Here is a 25,883-nt window from a genome sequence, read left to right as displayed (position 1 = left end):
GTGCTTATCTAGAAGCCAGCAGCAGGCAGCTGTGTCCAGATACAGCGTGGGCCGGGAACAGCTTCCATGCCCTAATACAGGATGTTTACACTCCAACATCCACACACACACAACCGCCTTCTTCTTCTGACATGGCATACATTAAGCTGATTTTTAAATCCCCCAATCATTTGCGCTTAGAAGCTTCAACTCCGATTTTCCCATAGCTGACACTCTGCTATGGTACTATCACTGCTGTATAGGGAGTAGTGCTGCTCTTGGTCTAGTTCAACTAATGCTGTACAGAATCGTCTCATTCCACAGTGTGTCCGTACAGAATACAGATTTTCTGCTGAGGCTGGTGATTGTGGATGTTCTGCTTGTAGGTCACAATGTTATTGAGGTTATTGAGTGGTTAGGGACTGTGTGTGTGGGGCCACTGAGTTTACCCTCCACATCCTGGCCCAGTGGTTTGTTTGTTGTCCAGAGGAGAGGTTCTATCGGTGCTGCAGCCTGCTGAGGAGGAGTGGAGTGGAACAGTAGAGACACAGCTGATCCCTGTGACTCAGCAGTCTTCACCACCCAGCATGGCCTGAATTATTAATCATTAGCACAACAGAAAAGAACAACAAACCCAGTACTGTACGCTACTCCATACACACACACACACACACACACACACACACACACACAATCTGGTTTCTCCCCCGCACTGCTGCTGCAGCACTATCAGTACAGGTTTATCATTAGCTGTTTGTTCTACGGGGTAACCCTCTCGGAGGCTTCCACCTCTTGATAGTGTGATTTGGTTGGTGGTGACGGGTGGAGTGGGATTGCAGACACCCAGCAGTACTCATGGACTGTACCTCCTGCATAGGCATGAGGATTTCTGCACTGCATTGCTAAGAGAACCATTACCTGATAACAAGCCTCCAAGATGAGAGTAGGATGAGCAGTGTTGCAAAAGACCCCTTCTCTAATAGCTGGTTAGGTTTTATGGACTACTCTGAGAAATGGTCTGAGAAATTGTATTTTAGAGGTCGACCTCAACCCTGACACAACCATAAATAATGTTGTTGGCTATGGCATAAATTCTGAAATTGAGAAATGTCTGACGATGTATCAGTACCTTCAGAAAGTATTCATACCCCTGGACCTATTCCACATTTTGTTGTTACAACCTGAATTCAAAATGGATTTAAAAAAAAGATAATTCCCACCCTTCTACCCACAATGACCCATAATGACAAAGTGAAAACATGTTTTTAGATTTATGCAAATTTATTGAAAAATGAAATACAGAAATATCTCATTTACGTAAGTATTCACACCACTGAGTCAATACTTTGTAGAGTAACCTTTGGTGGTGATTACACATTTGAGTCATCTTGGGTCTGTTGCAGCTTTGCATCTCTGGATTTAGGGATTTTCTACCATTTTTCCTTGCAGATTTTCTCAAGCTCTGTTAAGTTAGTGGCGGTGAACAGCAATCTTCAAGTCTTTCCACAGATTCTCAATGGGATAAAGTCTGGGATTTGGCTGGGCCACTCAAGGACTTTCACATTCTTGTTCTGAAGCCATTCCAGCATTGCTTTGGCTTATGCTTGTGGTCACCGTTCTATTGGCACATAAATCTTCACCCCAATCTGTCGTTTGCACTCTGAAGCAGGTCCTCATCAAGGATTTACCTGTATTTGGATCCACTTATTGTTCCTGATTATCCTTACTAGTCTTCCAGTCCCTGCCTTCTGGCAGGTTCTCCCATCTCAGCCAAGGAACTCTGTAGTTCTGTCAGAGTGGTCATTGGGTTCTTGGTCACCTCCCTGACCAAGGTCCTTCTCGCCCGGTTGTTCAGTTTGGTTGGACAGCCAGCTCTAGGCAGAGTCTGGGAAGTTCCATAATTGTTCAATTTCCCAATGATGGAGAGTGGAGACCACTGTGCTCTTGGAAACTTTCAACACTCTAAAAAAAAATGTATACCCTTCCCCAGATATATGCTTCATCACAATCTCAGAGATCTACAGACAGTTCCATGGACTTCATGGTATAGTTTCTTCTCTGACATGCACAGTCAGCTGTGAGACCTTTTTCATATAGTTTCTTTCTAAATTATGTCCAAACAATTGAACTGGCCACAGGTGGACTCTAATCAAGTTGTAGTGACATCTCAAGGATGATCGAATAATAGTGAAGACATCAAAACTATGAAATAACACATGGAATCATGTAGTAACCAAAAAAAGTGTTTAACAAATCAAAATATATTTTATATTCTTCAAAGTAGCCACCCTTTGCCTTGATGGCAGCTTTGAACACTCTTGGCATTCTCTCAACCAGCTTCATGCGGTAGTCACCTGGAATGCATTTCAATTAACAGGTGTGCCTTGTTAATTTGTGGAATTTCTATCCTTAATGTAATTGTAATTTTTTTCTAATTGGTTCAAGGACATACATCTGGTGTATTAGAAGCAATTATTGGTACCGTGATTGTCTTCTAAGCATTTTTTATTTACACTAAGATTGCCATTTTTCCATTCACTATAATGGGGATCCTTTTTTCTGCAAACAATGCCTGCAGTACCGCTGTCGGCTTTGAACTTCCATGGCTTCAATGAGAGGTGGCAGTCTTTCTACCCTGCAATGGATTCATAATGGGACTTAGTGCGTGTCATAGCATTGTTTTAGACATATCTCAGTGTGCACAACATGAAGAATCTGTGTCCTCACGGCGAGATTTATCCCAACCAGTTGTGGCACTTCAAACCATGTCCTCTAGTAATGAATTATTAGCCAGTTAACCTTTTATTTGCATGGTTCTCAGTCAATAATAGCTGTCTCACCGTTGACAGACAGTGTTTTCAAAAGAGAACCTACTTGACTAGACAAAGACGTACGTGTGTGTGCAGACTGTCCATGTATTGTGTCGCTTAGGGGCATGCTATTTTAGTTGCTGTGCTGCATAACTATGAACAAGAAGCCAGCGATAACGCTGTGAAGTCACACAGATATTCCTTTGTCATAATCCTATAGTACATGATCCTCTTGCCCTTTACCTTATTTAGGGATGTGAACAGTTCAAGCAGGACACATGAAGCTTTCATTCCTCACAGTCCACTCGGCGAGCTGCTCTTATCAGTCTCTAATGTAGGGTTTGACTTGGCAATTTCACAGCAGATTACTTCTTGCTGTTCTATATGTTAAGCTTAAAAGCCCTCTCTCCACCATCTGACAGTCTATCCTGCTGTAGACTGCAGGCCATGGGGGATGGGGAGAGTGTGTTAAAGCCATGAGGATGAAATGAGGATGTATTTCTAAGAGATCAATGAGTATAATTGAAGTGTTCATCCCTCCCCCTGCTCTCTCACTCATATATCTGAATTCCATCAACCCCGGGCTCAGCTGCACTCCTCACCCCCCCCCCCCCCCCCCCACCCCCACCCAATCGAATGTAGTTCAGTGTGTCAGGTGCTGCTGAAATATTAACACAGCACACGCACATGCTGAGGGAGTTCAGCAGCACACTACACTGGTGCGCCCTTTGGAAGCACTTCTAATGCTGCAGGTGTGTGTGTGTGTGTGTGTGTGTGTGTGTGTGTGTGTGTGTGTGTGTGTGTGTGTGTGTCCTGATCAATGTTATTGCCCCACAGTATGACTTTTACTGTAATGGTGGTAGCAAATCACCCCCAGTCACACTGAGTTTGAGCCTTTGACCGGTCAACTGAACACTGCATGGCTGTCGGGAATTGCCTTGCTCCCATAGACCGCAGCCACTCTTTACATTAGACGTTTTACATTGCATGTCTTTTCAGCTTGTAAATTCATATCAAATGAAGTTTTAATGTTTTAGTATGAGTCTCATTCTAAGTGGTGAACTCTCATCAGTGTTATTTTTCTGGTTCATGAAATCCCTCCAGTGTCTAGGAAGACGTTCACTGTATGTACTGCAGTAGCTGATATGTGCATGTGACAATACAAGCCCAGGTGACGTGGATGATTCCCTGCCAGCTACTGTCCGGTAAGTGTGTTTACTGGGGTACTTTATGAGCATGCGACCCACAGCTGCTGCAGGAAACAGGGGCCGCCTCAGAATGACGGGAAAGGGATAAATAAACAAGATGGACAGTGCCCGGTTTCCCTGTCTGTCTCTGTCTTTCCTTTCCCCAATCAGAACATGAGGCATAGCGCTGCAGACTCTTGTCAGTACAAACATGTCCAATGGCTCGAAGGCAGAGAGTCCATAAAATCAGGCCTGATTTGCAGGTGGGAGATATTAATTGTATTTTTTTTGTAAAGCCCATAAGCGAATATTGATTGATTTCTTCATGAATATGGAGCCAGTTCAGGTTGATTATTAAACAGCATGGTTTTATGGGTAAGGTTCCAGGCCCTGGGTAAACTGTGTGGCTGATGGATTATATCTGGATGAATCCTAGTTTGACATCCTGAAGGGCTTAATCAACTTTTGCTGTCCTACTTCTAGTATGTGTTGTGCACTTGGCAGAACAGGGAGGACAGGCTCTCATCCAGCCAGAGGCTAATCTTTTATTTAGGATGTATTCTCTGCGTGACGTCTCGGCATAAAAGGCTTAAATCCTTACATTTCCTTGGTGTGCTTTGTAAATAAAGATGGCTTTGAGCAAAAGCACTGGCCAGTAAATGTTTAGCTTTTTTTTTTGTTCTCCAGGTTTCTAAAGTAAAACAGATTTGTCTTTGAACACAGGCTGACTGACTCAGCTGCTGCTTGTGTGGGCGCACACTTTAATTGGAATATGTTAAGTCAGAGTAGCTTTGACTCAAATCCAGTTCTTTTTAGATGAGCTTTTCCTTGATCAAGAAGATTACGGAGGATCATGTCCGTTTAGAAAACAGTTTTTCAAGCAGTCTGGCTGAGGTGGAGGAAGTTTTTACTCACTGTCTTTATTAAGGCTTTCATTAATCCAACCGTAATATGCTGCCATGTCATCATTATCCATGTTTTAGAGAAGTGTAAATTATTAACTCTCATTTGATTCATGGAGAGTTTGTCCCTTCGTTGCCCCTTGTTTCTCACTTGAACTAAATAAGCGATCAGCCACATTGCGCTTTGCCTGACTGTGGAAACAATCTTTCCTAGAGTTAACACACATTCATTTACTCCTTAGTCAACGCCTTGATCTTCATCACATTCCCTCCCCTTACTCTACAAGAACAACTATTGCATTTGGGTGCGGTTATGCCGGCTGCTTATTTCTGAATGCATTCCCCAGGGAATGCAATAAAAGCAAATATTTTCATGCACAAATGTGGTCTGACAGTGAGTAAGGGAAAAGAAAGAGTTGCGGTTTCAAAGAAGGGAGAGGCAGGGGGAAAAGAGAGCGAAAGGGAGAGCGACGCACAGCATCAGCAGCAGCCGATAGAAGCTGGCGTTGTGTCGAGGCTCAGCATTGGCTGAAGCTGCAGAAGCGCTCACAGCATCCCTCATCCCCCCGTCTCTCTCGCTTGCCTGCTGACTGAGGCACTCCTGCAAACACGGGCTGGGACAGCTCTGCTCTGCAGTGGCTCTGACCGAGGCTCCTTTCCCTGGCTGGATAAACTCTCTCTCCAGGCTCCCAGGCTATCTCTCTGTTTCTCGGAGCCCAGACAGCAGCCTCGCCCTGGGGGTGCAGTCATAGGAAATTGTGGAGCTGCGTTTCAGGATGGACCAGGCTGTAGTAGGTTTGGATCTGGGAAACTGGGTCATCGTCCGGCTCTACTGAGGGGGGCTAGTGAGGGATGCCTGTTTTGGACCTGGAGTGATGGGGTGCACCACCAGTGTGGTTGTGTTTGACGGACTGCGTACGGTCTTACAGAGGAACTGTGGGTACATCTGCAAAAGTGGTGCTGCTGAGCCAGTTGGGCAGAACGAGGCTGAACAAGCTGCATGCAGCCGGAGGGAGTCCCGGGTCCCATGGCCAACACCTCGAGTACTGAAGGTGTGTGTGTGTGTGCGTGTGTGTGTGTCGTTATTACTTATGACCGTGCCTGCCAGACTGTAGCTCTGATCCTATCTCTATCATACAGTATAAATACAACAGCAGTCCTGCCCTCCCTCAGCAGCCAGGTGCTTCTTTAAATCAAAGTAGTGTCCAGAGACAGGATTTCAGTTCCTAAATCCACTCAACTGTCTTCCCATATCCTGTGAATTATATAGGGAACTTTTCAAGGTTTCCTTTAACACCAAACTTCCATTGAAGCAAAATGTGATACCATTTTTCCTACTCAGGAAACAGCACATGATCTGTAGGAAAGTAGGCCGAACCCCATTCTGTTGCTATGTTAGTTTTTAATGGACCTCTCATCCTTCCATTTTGAGGTCCCCAAAGCCACAAGGCAGCTTTTATGTACTTAAAACGTGCATCATAATTGTTTTTTTGATAAATGAATCAATTTCCTCCTTTAACTGACCTACTGCATTTCAGCTGCAGAAGTGCACCTATTTCTGTACTATATTTTACTTGAAGCACCAGTGTGTGAAATATAAGGGGAGGAGGTTTGAATCTCACCCTCTGCGATGCGCTTCATGGGTTAAACCCTGTGCAGGAGAGGAGAGACAGTGGGCTCTGTGTCTGCTACAAATCCATCATCTTCAGGCTGCTGGCTGGCTGCATCTTCTGTTCTACCCAGTACCAGCTTGTCTGTCTTGACCTTTGTCTATGTCTTGTTTGCTCTCTAAGGATGCATACAATTGCACCCTATTCCCTATATAGTGCACTACTTTTTAACTAAGCCTTATGGTCCCTGGTCAGAAGTAGTGCACTTTATAGATTAGGGTGCCATTTGGGATGCTTCCTAACTGTGTCTAGCGGACACTGATGGCTCTTTCCTCCTGCTGAATGTGACAGCCATTGGGTTAACTGTAATGTGAACAGATTGACAGGGACGGCTCCATGGTAGAGTAGACCGTGGAGACAGGAGAGATGTATAGGTCAAGGGCATTGTGAACTTCCATGGCTCAGAGATGCTCTGCTGATTTGAATTCCCTCTCAGCATTTGGTCGTGTCACAAATCATTAGGCGAAAAGGTGCCGGAAGTGAGAATGATTCCGCATGACACCCATGGGGGACACCCTTGTGCTATACTGTAACTGATAGGACGTCAGAAGAAATGCAATCTGGTTGAAACCGAAGCATGTTTAGCTCCTTGGTGACTGCCCTCATAAAACAATGTTTCAGATTGACCAGCCGTACTGGAATCCCCCCCTGTCCCCTGGACTGGAGTTTTGCTCTCCTTGTTGTTATGCTTCTGATTTATAGCAGGTATTTTGGTCCACATAACCTGTAAAGACGTCAACCGTTAGTGTTGTCCTATACATTCCCCATGGCTTCATGTCATTGTCTCTGTGTGGGGGAATTTAAAAGAGAGGTTAAAGGGGTAAAAGCTACTGGGTGGGCCACACACACACACACACACACACACACACACACACACACACACACACACACACACACAGACACAGAGAGAGATAGGGGTGGCTATTAGTAGGTAGTTCTTCGGTCCAGACTCATACAGGATGCCATTTAAGGGGGGGTTTGTTTTGGGAGTTGGACTGTTCTCTTATTTTTCTCCCTCTCTGATTACACCAGCTCACCCTTTTCCTTCCTTTAGGAAGCTCACATCTCTCGCTCTTCAGCGGTGGGGTGGATGCCTTTAGGCGACAAAGGTCACTGCTATTAGGATTCTGCTCTCTAAGTTTTTCATGATTTGTCTTTGTCACTCCTGCTAAACTACTTAGCTATGTTGTACATCATCACTATGTTTACATTCTTACCATACTGTTGACAAGTGCACAGCTTCTTTCCTCCTCTAGAGCTCCAGGAGATTTGAGGCCAAAACCAATATTGCAACACAAAAGCAAATGTGCCAGCTATTCTTATCAATGGAATGTCGTTTCGGGAGCAAGAGAGGGAGAGAGAATGGTGACATCAAGTTGGGCCATGATAAAATAAGCTTTATCGTGTGGTGTGTTGGAGTAATGCTTTAGAAATAGACTAACAATGTTTTCACTTATAACAAATGGCTAATAACCCAATGACTCTGTATATCTAAGGCGCTGCATCGCAGTGCTCGTTGTGCCACTAGAGATTCTGTGTTCGAGTCCAGGCCCTGGCGCAGCCGGCCGCGACCGGGAGGCCCATGGGGCGGCGCGCGATTGACCCAGCGTCGTCCGGGTTAGGGGAGGGTTTGGCCGGCAGGGATATCCTTGTCTCATCGCACACTAGCGACTCCTGTGGCGGGCCGGGCGCAGTGCACGCTGACACTGCCGCCAGGTGTACGGTGTTTCCTCCGACACATTGGTGCGGCTGGCTTCCAGGTTGGATGGGCGTTGTGTCAAGAAGCAGTGTGGCTTGGTTGGGTTATGTTTCGGAGGACGCATGGCTCTCGACCTTCGCCTCTCCCGAGTCCGTACGGGAGTTGAAGCGATGAGACAAGACTGTAACTACTACCAATTGGATACCACAAAATTGGGGAGAAAAAAAGTGGTGAAAAAAAATAATAATAACAATGCCTTATAGACATTTTTGATAATTTATTCAAAATAAAAAAACTGATCCTGAAAAAACAAAAAAGTATATTCATTTTTGGGGACCCCTACAGCACCTCGGGCCCCAGTTGAATACCCCTGCTGTACAGCATAACTGTGAATTAGCTGTAGTGTTACTCCACTGGATAAATTGAAGCCAAATGTGGCTGTTGTTCCTTTAGATGGTGACCGCGTTGACTTTAGTCTTGTGTTTGTCTTAATGTCGTTAGGACGAGGTGTAGGACCATTTATTTGCAATGTCCGTTGCTAAGACCATAATATATTATCCTAGCCTAATTCCTTATAGGCATACAATCCCTCTCCTCTATTTATGTCATCCTTATAATTATTTCTACAAGCGGAAACTCTGACCAGCCCCCATAGATAGTCAGTGTTATACACACAGGCTGGGCGTTCACCAGAACATCCACATGAAAGCAATGTGCCGTTAACTCTCTGCAGAGAGAAGACAAACAATCAGATCACTCCCCTGTCCTTTTTACACACTAGCCGTAAGCACAGCTAAATAACAACAGACTTAGCTAGCTAGGGCAATGTTTTGTATTTGTCATGATTGTGTGTAACTCTGTGTGTGGTGTCTCAGGCCGTTGTGAAGTTGCCTAGAATGGGTTGTTTCCAGACATGCTAATAACATTAAGGTGCTTTCCGTTGCCCTCTCTCACACACTCTGATTGGGACATTAGAACATTATCTCCAGCACTTAGCTAGGCTCCTTCATGATCTGCTCTGGCAACAAGTCCAGGAGACACTAGACTAGAGCAACATTGTGTACATCGATGTGCAGCTGTTCAAACTTGACGGGCCACACATTTGTTGGATAGAATTGGGTTGCGTTCGGCCTTGGGTGAAAAATAGTACATGTATCTATGCAGGAAGGAGGTGGCTGGAAATGCCATAGTGTGCTGTATCCATCCCTACTGTGGTCATGTTTTGTTTCCCAGCTGCTTTGTGTGAGATGAGACTCTTGTTCTCACCTCTTTATACAGTACTGACGTAAGCAGCAGTGGGCGTAGATGTGGACTGACACTGACTGTATTATGATTTGCCTTATCTCCATGCACTCAGTGTGAATTCTCCATCTTACCTGGCGCCTGGGAGCTCCCCGGGGGGACTGGAGTGAAAACAGCCCGGGTGCTGGTCCTGGGAAGGGTGTGTTCTGATGAAGAGGGGATGTGTGTTTTGTTACATTCCAGGGTTACACCCATCTGGTTTTCCCCTGGCTCCTACTGGGAAGAGAAGGCCCAATTATTGCATCAAGCGTTTGTTATGTAACACACCGCCCCAGCCCTGCTCCGTCCAGCCCTGCTCCGTCCAGCCCTGCTCCCTCCAGCCCTGCTCCGTCCAGGCCGGAATGGGATGGCTCGGTGTGGATGTCTGGCTAGCTTGGCCTAGGCAAACACCAGTCCATACTGAGACCTGGCAGCCGTTGTATTAGGGCTTATATCATCTGAAGAGGGAGATTAGTTGAGGGTGTTTCACTATGCGTTAACCTTATCATTGGTATACAGAGCTGAAACAAAGTCCTAATGAAAGCACTGCTATCATTACACAATTTGATAACCGTCCTCTAGTGCCAGATGCAGTGTCATAGGCCCTAGCAATTTACATTCATGCCATAAAAGTCCCTTATCCCGAAATGGATAACAAGGTGATTCAGTGATGACGCAGAATGAAACTCAATAAAAGTCGAGGACTGATGTAGAGGACTAAAACAGAGGAAGCAACTCTTTCTTCTTAATGAGAGTGCTTCAGATAAAACGTCTGGGTGGAAATAAAGGGCAACAGTAATGATGAAACATGACAATAGCTGTAGCAGACTTCTGTCCCTGCTCTGCTTTGTGTTTCATCACACTCTACCAACAATATTTCACATCTTAAAGATACAGATACACATTATGGATGCAATGGAAAACAGCTCTGTATTTACTCTGCACTTTCACAATCCTATAGTACCGTAGTTATAATATATTCAAGAATATATATATATATCTCTCCTATCATAGGGATACACCGTTTCTACTTAAAGTCTGGCTTGATTCTTGGTCTCAGTAGAAACTGAACAAAAAGCATAACAAAAAACCCAAATTCACCCAGAATCTTTCCCCCTTCGGTGTAGTTGACTTGACGGCTGTGTGGGAATACAGTAGCAGAGCTGCACTGCAGAGGGGGGAGGGAATGTCTTTTGAAGTCCTCTACAGTACATTATCTCTCTCTGCTGCAGATAGGAGCAGGGGGTGGAACCGGCAGATCCTGACTCCTGTCCATGTATAAACACATTACCGCTCTCTGATCAACGTCATTATGGACTGTTAATGTGTTATTGGTCCTTTATATAGAATAACTAAACAATTAGGCATCAGAGCTGATATCTGGTTGTTTCTGCTTGACGACTATACAATTAGTCCGCTGTGTTAGTTTGAATGTGCAATCCAGGATCTAGGAGTCTTTCACCACATGACTGCCATTACTGTTCAACAACTGTTTACATGCTGATTTTGTAAAAGTAAAATTGTCAAAGACTCCAGTCACCCAAGTTATAGACTGTTCTCTCTGCTATCGCTTGGCAATCGGTACTGGAGCGCCAAGTCTAGGACCAAAAGGCTCCTTAACAGCTTCTACCCCCAAGCCATAAGACTGCTGAACAATTCATCAAATGAATTATCAGGGTACCGGTACCCACTAAAGTAAGCCTCGTTATTGTTATGTAAATATCTTGTTAGGTTTTGATTGATTTTATATATATTTTTTTTTTTTTTGATTTGGTCAATCTTTTGTTAACTCTATTTCTTGAACTGCATTGTTGGTTATTAAGGGCTTGTAAGCATTTCCCAGTAAGGTCTACACCTGTTGTATTCGACTCATGTGACAAATAGCATTTTATTTGATGTCGCAATCGATATTAACCACACGGTAATTCATTTGGATTCCGCTGAGAGCGTGACATAATGAACAAGTGGGTGTTTCAAAGGATGTCTGATGAAATTCCTCATGGAATTGTGGCGGGCAGCAGTAGGAGTAGCTAGATTACTGTACTTGTCCGCAACTTGGTTGTTCGCTATGTAGAGTCAACATCCAAACAAGAATTTTGTCAACAAAATGTGGGGACCTTGCATTGCATCAGGGCAATTCCACAAAATGCTTTGACTTGCTTTGCTTTGACTTTAAAATGTATGCCAAACAGAAAACATTGATTTAAAAGTTGAACAAACCACACGGCTATGCACAATTTCCACTAAAACATTTACAAAAACTAATTTGGTGGAAGAACTGTGCAGATACAAACTTTGGCAACAGAAATGCATCATTATGGATATGAATGTTTTCATGTTTCACAAGTTTGGACATCAGGGTAGAGTACAATGCTGTACAATACATCACAGCAGAGTAGAGTACAATGCTGTACAATACAGCACAGCAGAGTAGAGTACAATGCTGTACAATACAGCACAGCAGAGTAGAGTACAATGCTGTACAATACAGCACAGCAGAGTAGAGTACAATGCTGTACAATACAGCACAGCAGAGTAGAGTACAATGCTGTACAATACAGCACAGCAGAGTAGAGTAGAATGCTGTACAATACAGCACAGCAGAGTAGAATGCTGTACAATACAGCACAGCAGAGTAGAATGCTGTACAATACAGCACAGCAGAGTAGAATGCTGTACAATACAGCACAGCAGAGTAGAATGCTGTACAATACAGCACAGCAGAGTAGAATGCTGTACAATACAGCACAGCAGAGTAGAATGCTGTACAATACAGCACAGCAGAGTAGAATGCTGTACAATACAGCACAGCAGAGTACAATGCTGTACAATACAGCACAGCAGAGTACAATGCTGTACAATACAGCACAGCAGAGTACAATGCTGTACAATACAGCACAGCAGAGTACAATGCTGTACAATACAGCACAGCAGAGTACAATGCTGTAGAGTTCTGTACAGTACAATATACTGTATTGAACTGTACTCTGCTTTGTTCTACTCACTAGTGTTTTGACTTCGATACCAGGTCTAGTATCACGATTCTTGATACCACAACAAAAGAAGGCTTATTAGACAAAGTCACTGAATGCACTTGATCCAGACAGATAAACTCAGCTACTGCTCTGTTCAATCGTTGGGCATCTATTGAATTCAATATTATTACATGTTTTAGAGGTAGCCGTGTATGCATTAATGAATACATGTTACAATCAATGTGGCGTAGTTGTAGCAATCATTTTGACTCTGGTAAAAACAATGACTACAAAACAACATAATGGTAAACATTTATCTGAAAGGTAAATCTCTATTGTTAATCTGGGTAAATCAAGATGTAGCCTAGGTCTATTCACAATAAAGGTGTATGCATATTATTCAATAGTGTGTGCATGCATTGTGTTATGGAGCTGGTTTTAGCTGATTTCATGGGGCCACAGATGACAAACAATCCCTTCCATTTAGTTTTATTGGCAACTGCTAGGAGAACATTTTATTATCAACAACATGTGCATAGAACAGGGATGGGCAACTTTGATGGGGGTGGGGACCACAAAAATCTGAAATCATCATGAGGGGCCGCAGTTGCTTGCGGGTTTGCATACCACGTGTGTGTATATCACATTTTAAAATTGTACCTTTTTTGTATTCTACTATTCTAACTTGCAACAGTAAAACAAAAAAAATACATACATACATACATACATACATACATACATACATACATACATACATACATACATACATACATACATACATACATACATACATACAGTACCAGTCAAATGTTTGGACACACCTACTCATTCAAGGGTTTTTCTTTATTTTTACTATTTTCTACATTATAGAATAATAGTGAAGACATGTGTTAAACAAAAAAATGTGTTAAACAAATCAAAATATATTTAAATTTGAGATTCTTCAAAGTAGCCACCCTTTGCCTTTAGTACAGCTTTGCACACTCTTAGCAAAGCCGTCTTACTGCTTGTAGAAATGTTTGTTTAAAATATCCTTCACCTGTGAGAGAGAGACACCACTGTGCTCAACGTTACTGCCACCGGCTTAAGTCTTTGTTATGGTAGCAACGTAGGCTACGCTGTTACTCCTTCCAGTTTCACACAGGGCAGGTCGCAGGGAAACAGCAGGGATTTAGGCAACTTAATAATTCATAAACAAAAATCAGTAATCACTATAATTGGTAGATCTACCATTACTTATTTCTGTGAGCTTTCATTATCCTCGTTCCTTATGAGGGAAACATCTTAAATATTTGTGGGTTTTTGGTAACGGCAATATTTCTTAAACTTACAGAAGGTAAGAAAAATGAACCAACTAATCTATACCTTCATTTCCCCCAAAAATGGACTCTTTAGCTTTCATTTGATATGCTCCCATACATTTCACATGATGGTGCTCATGGGTCCTTTTTGATGGAAATGCATACTGTAAAACATAATGAGCAATGGTTGTTAATAGTGTGAGTAATGACAGTCTTGCACCAAATTGACGTTGCAGACGGTGTTTATCAGAGACAGGAACTCTGACTCACTGCTGCTCTGTTAAACCCAGAGAGCGCTGACTTGCCCTCAGGAAGACAGACTTGTAACTCATTCCACTGTGGAACCTGTCATGAATCCTGTTCCTGTCATGTTCTCCAGTCCTTCTCCCAGAGTCTCTGCCTTGAACCTGGGTGAGGCTGGAAGAAGGTTGTGCATTTCACAGCCTGGGGCAACAGCACGTGAGCGGTCTAGTGTGGGACGGGGGTTAACTGTGGGGGCCAGAAGGGGGGAGGTGATAGTTGGATGGGAACAGCTGTAGTCCCCACCGAGGCCCTCACGCTGAGCTCTGACACAACCACGAAAAGATAACATCCTCCCTGCTGTGGCCCACTGAGGAATCTGAAGGGTCGACCCTACACGGAGGTGGGTTAGCAGGGCTATGTCAGCCATGGAATGGCTCTCCGGCAGATGGATCAACAACCAGAGGCTCGTACAGACAGGAGACAAGCATAATCTCCTTGTCCGAGGCCCTGGCAAGGCCCTGTGACAACCAAGAGGAAGTTGGACACAAAAAGATTACATCCCAGCGCTACATACAATGGACAGATACAAACTGGTGACTTGTTTACTCATACTGTATATCTGGAAATGAGGGATTCAGACGGTAGTCACTAGTATCATCAAATAAGTTGCCACATTTAATTTAATTCAAGAGTTCATCTTCAGTTGAAAACTGCCTTTCAATCAGTTTCCAACTGAGTTTCAAAGAGTTTCAAACTGAGTGGGAACAGGAGAGAACGAACTTTGTGTTCACTGTTTTAGATGGCAGTTTATGTGGGTCACTCAGGATTTGTGAAAGATGTTTTCTGAGGTACTCACGACAAACTCAATCTGAGGAGCTGATTCTAGCAGCTTAACTGATGTTGACATGGGGAAAATCACTCCTCATCAGCGCTCTGCTGCTGCGTCTGCTATCCTGTCAGATATGAATTCTCCAGATGTTATTTTTAATTCCTTGAATAAATGACATGGGCTATGTTGACGGTGGTACACTATTCTAGTCTCCGTGTCTATTATAGTCTCGCTTGCTTCTCTCGTTGTTGTTGTTCATGCTGAAATGGGAAGCTGCTCTATTTGCAGCTGTGTTACAGAAGTCATGGAGCGGTGGACCGGACACTCCCTGGTTGGACTAGAAGACCAGTGGAATGGAATGCGTCTTTGTCTGTCGTTGTCAGCCTTTTGTCATTAGAGTGCAGGTGGATGGTGAGGGGTCAGGCTGCAGGAGGAGGAGGAGTGTGTGTGTGTGAAGGACAAGTGTGTGTGTGTGTGTGTGTGTGAAGGCTGTAACTCCCCCAGCCAGGAGGCACAGCTGAGTGTGGGAGGGGCTCCTCTCTCTGTAGCCTGGGTGTGAGTCTAGGACTGGGAGGCTCAGACATTCAGACCGAGTAGTCTGAGAGAGGGGAGCTGGTGCCTGAAGAGAGCTATAGGGGTTCTGGAGAACTTCCTTAACATTACCCTGCATAAGGCATTTCTCCATTGGACATGCTGGCTGCCTGTTGCTGCTCTTTGGGATCTAGTGAGGAGATTTGTGGCCACAGCTGTTGACAATGCAAGGAAGGGCTAACAAAGGTCCTAAGAAGGAGCTGGTGATCGAGTCACCCCAGCAGTACAAGAGCTTGGCTGGAGCCGAGGCGGAGGTGGAGGCGGTGCCACAGGTGGTGGTAAGTCACGGCATGGGGGGTTACTTAGCCATGGTTTTTGTTGAGACACTAAAAGTTACTGAATTTCCTTACCACATGTTTTAAGTTTACTTTGGAAACTGGAAGTAGGAGCTGAAACGGTTGTGTTCATCACATTTCAGCAGTACTATCGATATGGTTTAGAGTAATATACAGCTGTAGCACTCTTAAGTGTTGCTTGTTGTGGCGTACTTGTAGCATAACTGTTGTGTGAAGCAGGTCAGGCGCTTGGAAGCTCTGAGCTGGCCTTGCCCTGCCATGCAGCTTCATGGGTAGTCTAAAAATCCACTCTCCTTTTATCAGATCTCAATTATTCTACACAATGGTGCGGGCTCACATTTCAAAGTGCTTTGTGTGCGCCACTGGAGAGGAACGTTGGACTCTGCTGGTGCTAAATTAGCTGCATGGACAAGACCAAGGCAGTGAATTGCATTCTTGAGAGGGTAATTACTGTGGTGTATACCGCTCATAAAAGTTCCCTATTTGCCCCTTAAGCTCAAAAGTCAAGCATAATAAGAAGTACTGTTTAATCCACGGCAGGTTGCGCTTTTTATCCGATTTGTCCTAAACGGTCATTTAACAGCGTATTTTAATCAAAGTGAAATAGCAACTATATCTAATATAAAGGCATCACAGAGCACCATTGTTCCAGTGTGCAGCAGTAGTGTAATGAGAGGTGCAGAGTAGGGAGAGATGGGAGCCAAGGCCTGGGAAACACAGCTGTCAGAGGGGTAGAGAGTTGGACTTGGGAGATTTGGCTCCAGAAGCAGCTATTTGTTAACTCTTTCTCTTCAAGGGTTTGTGGTTTGTTTATGAAGCTACTATCCAGATGTGAGAGATTAAGTAATAGCTATGTTATACTCCTTTGGACTGATTGTCCTATAATTGCAAGGCTTTGGTTAGTGCAAATGTGGAACTGCCATTTTATATCAAAAGGTTTCCCAGAGGCACTTGTTTTGAATAAAGGATAGTTACCCTTCTGTTTCAAATCATATTCACTATTTAACCATGTTATTACTGAGCCTCACTAGCCATTGTTTATGGTATCTCTGGTAGCCCTCAACAGGCGTTTGATTTGCAAATCTCTACAGCAGGGGTGTCAAACTCATTATTTCTGCGGGGCGCATCAGTGCGGCCCTCTGGACACTATCTGTCATTTTTGGAATTGTCTATGCTTCCTTACTATCCAGCTTTTGTTTTGGTGTTTCTTAGCAACCTGTGTAGAGACTATATAAAATATAGTTCCAATATAATTTCGATTTGGTTTTAGTCATTTCAAGGAGACAATGTAAAAATTCAATAAATGTTTTACTCAAACCTCCCGTGCTGCATTGAATGGGCTCCGGCTCGCGGGAGTTGACTTTGACACGTACTCTACAGGAAGAATTAGGAGGTTATGTACGGTTATCACCCAGGCTAAAATGTAGTGTGGGCTGTACTGTACAGTAGGAGGAACAGAGTTGTTGGTACAGCAGTGGACTGGACTGTGGTCATTGCTGAGGGAGTGAAAATGACTGGGCTCCAGTCAGTGAATAGACATTTTCATATCCGATGCTTACTCTGTGGTTTGGCTGAACAGGCTCGTATGGTCCCTGACAAAGGCATATGGAAAACCTCAACACTTATGTGGGAGGAAGGCTGAGAATAGGCGAGATTTTAGTCATGAGGCAGAGTTTGAAGGCTCAGGAATTCATCAACGGTGAGAGGAGGAGGAAGACACTTAACAATAAGGTTATTACATGTCGTTTAACCTCCAATCATCCGAAATGTCAAGCCACAGTTACAGTGCATTTTTTCAGCCCCCTTGACTTTTTCCACATTTTGTTACATTACAGCCTTATTCTAAAATAGATTATTTCATTTTTTTCCCTCATCAATCTACACACAATATCCCATAATGACAAAGCAAATACAGGTTTTTCAATTTTTTTGCAAAAAACAAAACCTCAACAAAACTGAAATCACAGTATTCAGACCCTTTACTCAGTACTTTGTTGAAACACCTTTGGCAGCGATTACAGCATTGAGTCTTCTTGGGTATGATGCTACAAGCTTGGCACACCTGTATTTGGGAAGTTTCTCCCATTCTTCTCTACAGATCCTCTCAAGCTCTGTCAGGTTGGATGGGGAGCGTCGCTGCACAGCTATTTTCAGACCTCTCCAGAGATGTTCGATCGGGTTCAAATCTGGACTCTGTCTGGACCATTCAAGGACATTCACAGACTTGTCCCGAAGCTACTCCTGCGTTGTCTTGACTGTGTGCTTAGGGTTGTTGTCCTGTTGGAAGATGAACCTTCGCCCCCAGTCCGAGGCCCTGAGCTCTCTGGAGAAGGCTTTCATCAAGGATCTCTCTGTACTTTACTCCGTTCATCTTTCCCTTGTTCCTGACTAGTCTCCCAGTCCCTGCCGCTGATTAACATCCCCCAAGCATGATGCTGCCACCTCCATACTTCACTGTAGGGATGATACCAGGTTTCCTCCAGACGTGATGTTTGGCATTCAGGCCATGAAGTTAAATCTTGGTTTCATCAGACCAAAGAATCTTGTTTCTCATAGTCTTGAGAGTATTTAGGTGCCTTTTAGCAAACGCCGAGCGGGCTGTCATGTGTCTTTTACTGAGGAGTGGCTTCCCTCTGGCCACTCTACCATAATGGCCTGATTGGTGGAGTGCTGCAGAGATGGTTGTCCTTCTGCACGGTTCTCCCATCTACACAGAGGAACTCTGGAGGTCTATCAGAGCGACCATCGGGTTCTTGGTCACCTCCCTGACCAAGTCCCTTCTCCCCAATTGCTCAGTTTAGGAATAGTCTTGGTGGTTCCAAACTTCTACTATTTAAGAATGATGGAGGCCACTATGTTCTTGGGGACCTTCAATGCTGCAGAAATTTTGTGGCACCCTTCCCCAGATCTGTGCCTTGACACAATCCTGTCTCGGAGTTCTACGGACAATTCCAACCATGGCTTGGTTTTTGCTCTGACATGCACTGTCAACTGTGGGACCTTATATGGACAGGTGTGTGTGCTTTTCCAAAGCATGTCTAATCAATGAATGTACCACAGGTGGACTCAAATTAAGTTGTAGAAACATCTCCCAAGGATGATCAATGGAAACAGGATGCACCTGAGCTCAATTTCGAGTCTCATAACAAAGGGTCTGAATACTTATGTAAATAAGTTATTTCATTTAACTTGTTTTTTTTAAATACATTTGAAAACATTTCTAAAAACCTGCTTTTGCTTTGTCATTATGCAGTATTGTGTGTCGATTGATGAGGAAAACATTTTAATCAACTTCAGAATAAGGCTGTAACTTAACAAAATGTGGAAAAAGTGAAGGGGTCTGATCTTTCAGAATGCAATGTATACAATGATTTTCATGTTGGATGAGGACTTGTGGGGTGGTAAAAGTGATATCGTGACAGTAGTTCTGATATTGATAAAGTAAGACAAATGTGTACTAGTTGTCTTCAAATCCATGTACTGAACGCAACAAGCTTTTTGTGTGTTTTTATTCCTAGTGAGTAGAGTATTGTTAGCGACTGTAGGCTGATGGTTGACTTACTGTTGTAAAATCAGGCAGCAGTCACCTGACCCCCCCCCCCCCCCCCCCCCCCCGGTGTGTCCTAGAGGGTGTGTGGGAAAATCCCTGTAATGAGGCTCCAACAGTATTTTCTCCTTTTGGGCTAATAGTGTAACCATGTACAGTGACCATAACTGTCATATTCATTGGACAGTCACTGACTTAGAGGCGGGTTTGGGTCTCAAAGAATGCAGCAGGCGATGAACAGGTTAATACCTGGGTTCAGGAGAGGTAGCTCTGTGATGTTATATAGCTAGGGTTTACAGTAACTCTCTGACAGGTTACCTGTGTGTACTGTAGGTGTGGGGCCCTACACACATCAGCTACTCTGCTCTGTTACCATAACGATGTGGTGTTATCAGCTGACAGAGGATGAACACACACACACACAGGTAGTCTGTCGGACTGTTATCTCCTGTTAGTCTGTAGTCACTCTGAGCTGTTCGTCTGTAATATCCTGACTCACCTGGCCTGTCTGCTTGAGTGCAGAGCGTGACTTCCGACTGTGTGTGTGTGTGTGTGTGTGTGTGTGCGCGCGCGCATGCCTTTCGTGTGACACCTCTCTGCAGGTATGTTTGGGCACTTTTGTGTGCATGACATGTTCTTCGGAGTACGTGTGTGTGTGTTCATGCATGCGTAAGCCGTCGTCGCTCCTAAGAACTGAAGAATGTCTGATCCCTCACAGGCTGGTAGCAGCCAGGAAGGAACCCTCCTCCTCGCTGTCTTGCACTGATCCTCTGGACTGTGACTGTGAGAGGGACACGAACACGGATCTCACCAGTCAACGTTAATAGGTGCAGACTGTGTTATTAGCATGGCCGCTAGAAACGCGGCTTAAGACTGGTCCATTTCCAAGACTCTCCCTCTGAGATCATACTTCGTATTATCAGGCCCAGATGTCGACGCAACAAGCAAACTGTACTGGAGCTCAACCCCAAGACCTGGCTAGCAACACGCTTCACTTCACACCTCACTGTCTCTCTGAGATAAACACCACAGGCTTCAGAGTTCTAGCGGAGCTGTTGAGAGCGTTGAGGCATGGTCGTCACAAGTGTTCTGTGTCTCTATGGCCACTGTGTTCTTACTGCTCGATGAGGGGAGATCTGACTTGTGTCATGTCGTATACACTACCGTGACGTAGCCTACCACGAATTCAACAGAATCATATGTCACCTCTGTTTCGGTGATTGAGATGGTTCAGTGGACCTTTTTCATTTGTACTAATGGATGTGGTCTGTAGCAGCGCTACTGACGTAGCTTATGTAATTATTCAACTGTTTGTTGTGGTACAACTTGTCCAAGCAGAAGACGTTAAGTGAGACGGAAAGGCTACAGTTCCTTTCCTCTGGAAAGAAATCAACATTCCTATCTGCGCAAGGCATTATGTTGACATGAACAACAATGCTGTTTTCAAAATACCCGAAAGTCGACTTATACAGCGTTCCGATGTTTTAGCTAACTGTTATCATATCAATCAGAAAGCCAGATGGGTTGGAAGGGGACGTCCCAAAGATTCATATTTGAGATCAGTGCATCCTGTGTACGTTAGGTAACAATGCTCCTACTTGTGGCGTTGCGTTGTAGCTCCTCGGTGACGGGACAGAGCTGTGTGTTAGCTGTCAGTGAGGTGAAGTCATAATGATCCTCCCATCTGTGAGCTAGGCTAGGCGGATGTAGTCAACGTGGGAAGCTGCAGGCTGGAGCTCTCATAGGGACGTCATGGTTGGACTAACAGATAGCATGTGTGAGGACAGGGCCCAGCCAGCTACAGATTCTCTGAGCACAACTTACAATATTGACTGCGTCTCCCACAGTAGACTACTTTTGACCAGGCCCCGCTGTCACTTCTGAGCTGAAATCAACAATCTGACTCAGCCATGTTTTATGTTGTGCGTTAGATCTGAGAGTTTCCTCCCTAAAACAAAGATATCCACCTTTTCCATAGCAGTCAACTCCGGACCGGCGTTTTAGAATTGATAGGGCTACCTAATGTATGCCTCAGCGCTGAAATCCTACTCCACTATGGCAAAGTGATGTTATTACATCTGTGGTGCATTGAGATGCTGTGCTCTGTCAAATCAGGCCGTTGAGGCCTTGGAGAGCACTATACTGGCATCACTTACTCCACATTTCCCCCATTCCTAGGGTAAAAGAGCCCACTTTCCACATGCACAATAGTTTCCACTTTTAGTGCTCCTTGGGTTTGACTGAGTCTCTCTGAAGGTGAGCTGTCACCACTCTGCTTGAGAGAGAGAGAGGACCTTTCCTTCGATTTAGAAGGGATGCTTTAAATAGTCTCTGGGGTGACTTAAATCCTCCGACTGACTGTCTAGGTATTCAGACAGCTATAGTGTTTTTCCTTGACTTATAATGTACTTTACGGCACTTTGCTTGAGGATGATGACATTCTTCTGTCTGAATAAATACCTGTATATTAACAGAGCACGTTTTGTTGTTTGTTCCCCAGGTGAAGCCCAAGGTGATTGAGCCGCTGGACTATGAGAGTGTGCTGGTCCAGAGGAAGACCCAGATCCTCAGTGATGTCCTCCGGGACATGCTGCAGTTCCCCCTGGAGGACTTCCAGGTGAGTCACCTCTGACCTTCTGACCTGTCACTGATAGGCTCACAGACCACTGAATTATATTTTTGGGTAGAGGGCGATTCCTCACGAAACTACAAAACAGGATTTTCATAATCTAATCCAAAGAAGGTTCCTTTGGGGGAAGAATTGTTGACATATATTTGCCATATGTTAAAGCATAATAGAGAAATAAATAATTGAGGTTGGACCATTTTGTGACATTTTGGCCTACCTAGGCCTCCTTCAAGACACAATCTTTCATCTGTAGGTGTTACAAAGCAGCAATTGGTGTAATATGAAGCTTTACCGCTTGCTCTGTAGTATCTTGATTTCAATAAAAAAAAATTACATTAAATTATGAATATTAAAAAATACAATTTTTGATTTGGTACATTTTTCAGGATATTGTTGAACATAATATACCCAAAGTTCCAGAGTGGGATCTCTGCTACTTTTAGAGTTATAATACATTTTTGTAAGCATTACCAACAGAGTGAATGTGAAAATGGATTCAAATTGGCCATCCTCTGCTGAGAATTTGCAGGATGTCCAATGATGCAAGTAAAAGGAGGGCTGTGATTGCCTACTATGCCAATTTCTCTGTAAAATACACCATAACTGTAAAACTTGCAGAGAGTCCACCTACTCTAGAACTTTGATATGTCTGTAGTGGACAGTGCATTTGGAAAATATTCCGACCCCTTGACTTTTTCCGCGTTACGTTACAGCCTTATTCTGAAATGGATTAAATCAATCTACACACAATAACCCATAATGACAAAGCAAAAACAGGTTTTTATAAATGTTTGCAAATGTATTAAAAATAATAAACTGATACATTTGCATAAGTAATCAAATCAAATGTATTTATATAGCCCTTCTTACATCAGCTGATATCTCAGTGCTGTACAGAAACCCAGCCTAAAACCCCAAACAGCAAGTAATGCAGGTGTATTCAGACCCTTTACTTAGTACTTTGTTGAAGCGCCTTTGGCAGCGATTACAGCCTAGAGTCTTCTTGGGTATGACGCTACAAGCTTGGCACACCTATATTTGGGGAGTTTCTCCCGTTCTCTGCAGATCCTCTCAAGCTCTGTCAGGTTGGATGGGGAGCGTCGCTGCAAAACTATTTTCAGGTCTCTCCAGAGATGTTCGATCGGGTACAAGTCCGGCCTCTGGCTGGGCCACTCAAGGACATTCAAAGACTTGACAAAAGAAAGACAAAACCTTCGCCTGAGTCTGAGGTCCTGAGCACTCGCTCTAATATTAATATGCCTTGTCCATTACTGTCCTGGTTAGTGATTACTGTCTTATTTCACTGTAGAGCCTCTAGCCCAGCTCAATATGCCTTAACCAACCATGTTGTTCCACCTCCTACATATGCGATGACATCACCTGGTTTAAACGTCTCTAGAGACTATATCTCTCTCATCATTACTCAATGCCTAGGTTTACCTCCAATGTACTCACATCCTACCTTACCTTTGTCTGTACACTACGCCTTGAATCTATGCTATCGTGCCCAGAAACCAGCTCCTTTTACTCTCTGTTCCGAATGTGCTAGACGGCCAGTTCGTATAGCCTTTAGCCGTAACCTTATCCTACTTCTCCTCTGGTGATGTGGAGGTTAATCCAGGTCCTGCAGTGCCTAGCTCCACTCCCACTCCCCATGTGCTCAAATTTGTTGACTTCTGTAACCGTACAAGCCTTGGTTTCATGCATGTTAACATTAGAAGCCTACTCCCTAAGTTTGTTTTACTCACTGCTCTAGCACACTCTGCCAACCCGGATGTCTTAGCCGTGTCTGAATCCTGGCTTAGGAAAACCACCAAAAACCCTGAAATCTCCATCGTTAACTATAACATTTTCCGCCAAGATAGAACTGCCAAAGGGGGCGGTGTTTCAATCTACTGCAAAGATAGCCTGCAGAGTTCTGTATTACTATCCAAGTCTGTACCCAAACAATTCGAGCTTCTACTTCTAAAAATTCACCTTTCCAGAAACAAGTCTCTCACTGTTGCTGCTTGCTGTAGACCTCCCTCTGCCCCCAGCTGTGCCCTCGATACCATATGTGAATTGATTGCCCCCCCCATCTATCTTCTGAGCTCGTGCTACTAGGTGACCTAAACTGGGACATGCTTAACACCCCGCCCATCCTACAATCTAAGCTTGATGCCCTTAATCTCACACAAATTATCAATGATCCTACCAGGTACAACCCCAAATCCGTAAACACGGGCATCCTCATAGATGTCATCCTAACTAACTCGCCCTCCAAATACACCTCTGCTGTTTTCAATCAAGATCTCAGCGATCACTGCCTCATTGCCTGCATCCGTAATGGGTCTGCGACCAAACGACCACACATCATCACTGTCAAACGCTCCCTAAAACACTTCTGCGAGCAGGCCTTTCTAATCGACATGGCCGGGGTATCCTGGAATGACATTGACCTCATCCCATCAGTAGATGATGCCTTTTCTTTAAAAGTGCCTTCCTCACCATCTTAAATAAGCATGCCCCACTCAAAAAATGTAGAACTAGGAATAGATTGTCCTTGGTTCACTCCAGACCTGTCTGCCCTTGACCAGCACAAAAACATCCTGTGGCGTTCTGCATTAGCATCAAATAGCCCCCGTGATATGCAACTTTTCAGGGAAGATAGGAACAAATATACACAGGCAGTTAGAAAAGCTAAGACTAGATTTTTCAAACAGAAATTTGCATCCTGTAGTACTAACTCAAAAAAGTTCTGGGACACTGTAAAGTCCATGGAGAATAAGAGCACCTCCTCCCAGCTGCCCACTGCTCTGAGGCTAGGAAACACTGTTACCACTGATAAATCCACTATAATTGAGAATTTCAATAAGCATTTCTCTACGGCTGGCCATGCTTTTCACCTGGCTTCCCCTACCCCGGTCAACTGCCCTGCACCCTCCACAGCAACCCGCCAAAGCCCCCACCATTTCTCCTTCACCCAAATACAGATGGCTGATGTTCTGAATGAGCTGCAAAATCTGGACCCATACAAATCAGCCGGGCTAGACAATCGGGACCCTCTCTTTCTAAAATGATCTGCCGAAATTGTTGCAACCCCTATTACTAGCCTGTTCAACCTCTTCGTATCGTCTGAGATTCCCAAAGATTGGAAAGCTGCCACGGTCATCCCCCTCTTCAAAGGGGGTGACACTCTAGACCCAAACTGCTACAGACTTATACCTATCCTACCATGTCTTTCTAAGGTCTTCGAATGCCAAGTTAACAAACAGATTACCGACCATTTCGAATCCCAACGTACCTTCTCCGTTATGCAATCTGGTTTCAGAGCTGGTCATGGGTGCACCTCAGCCACGCTCAAGGTCCTAAACAACATCATAACCGCCATCGATAAAAGACAGTACTGTGCAGCTGTTTTCATCGACCTGGCCAAGGCTTTCGACTCTGTCAATCACCACATTCTTATTGGCAGACTCGACAGCCTTGGTTTCTCAAATGATTGCCTCACCTGGTTTACCAACTACTTCTCTGATAGAGTTCAGTGTGTCAAATCGGAGGGCCTGTTGTCCGGACCTCTGGCAGTCTCTATGGGTGTGCCACAGGGTTTAATTCTCTCAACTCTCTTCTCTGTATACATCAATGATGTTGTCTTGCTGCTGGTGATTCTCTGATCCACCTCTACGCAGACGACACCATTCTGTATACTTCTGGCCCCTCTTTGGACACTGTGTTAACTAACCTCCAGACAAGCTTCAATGCCATACAACTGTCCTTCCGTGGCCTCCAACTGCTCTTAAACACAAGTAAAACTAAATGCATGCTATTGAATCGATCACTGCCCGCACCTGCTCGCCCGTCCAGCATCACTACTCTGGACTGCTCTGACTTAGAATATGTGGACAACTACAAATACCTGGGTGTCTGGCTAGACTGTAAACTCTCCTTCCAGACTCACATTAAGC

At 44.3% G+C, this 25,883-nt stretch overlaps 1 protein-coding gene across 8 annotated transcripts in view; it reads left to right on the top strand.

Annotated features, from left to right (window-relative positions):
- Positions 1-25,883, top strand: part of LOC115160802 (dedicator of cytokinesis protein 9) — a 122,990-nt gene that overhangs the window by 37,968 nt on the left and 59,139 nt on the right. For 4 of the 8 annotated variants that reach the window (XM_029711230.1, XM_029711232.1, XM_029711234.1 and 1 more), the window contains exon 2: positions 21,811-21,927. In XM_029711230.1, coding sequence (XP_029567090.1) covers positions 21,811-21,927 — 117 coding nt within the window. Of the gene's footprint in view, positions 1-5,473; positions 5,931-15,451; positions 15,746-21,810; positions 21,928-25,883 lie in introns of those variants that run through there. The other 4 variants (XM_029711226.1, XM_029711227.1, XM_029711229.1 and 1 more) reach the window with 4 other exon arrangements.

Source organism: Salmo trutta, chromosome 24 (genome assembly GCF_901001165.1).
Source record: "Salmo trutta chromosome 24, fSalTru1.1, whole genome shotgun sequence".
NCBI classification, from domain to species: domain Eukaryota; kingdom Metazoa; phylum Chordata; class Actinopteri; order Salmoniformes; family Salmonidae; genus Salmo; species Salmo trutta.
Note: the sequence above shows the minus strand (reverse complement) of the source record. Positions and strands in the feature narration are given on the sequence as shown.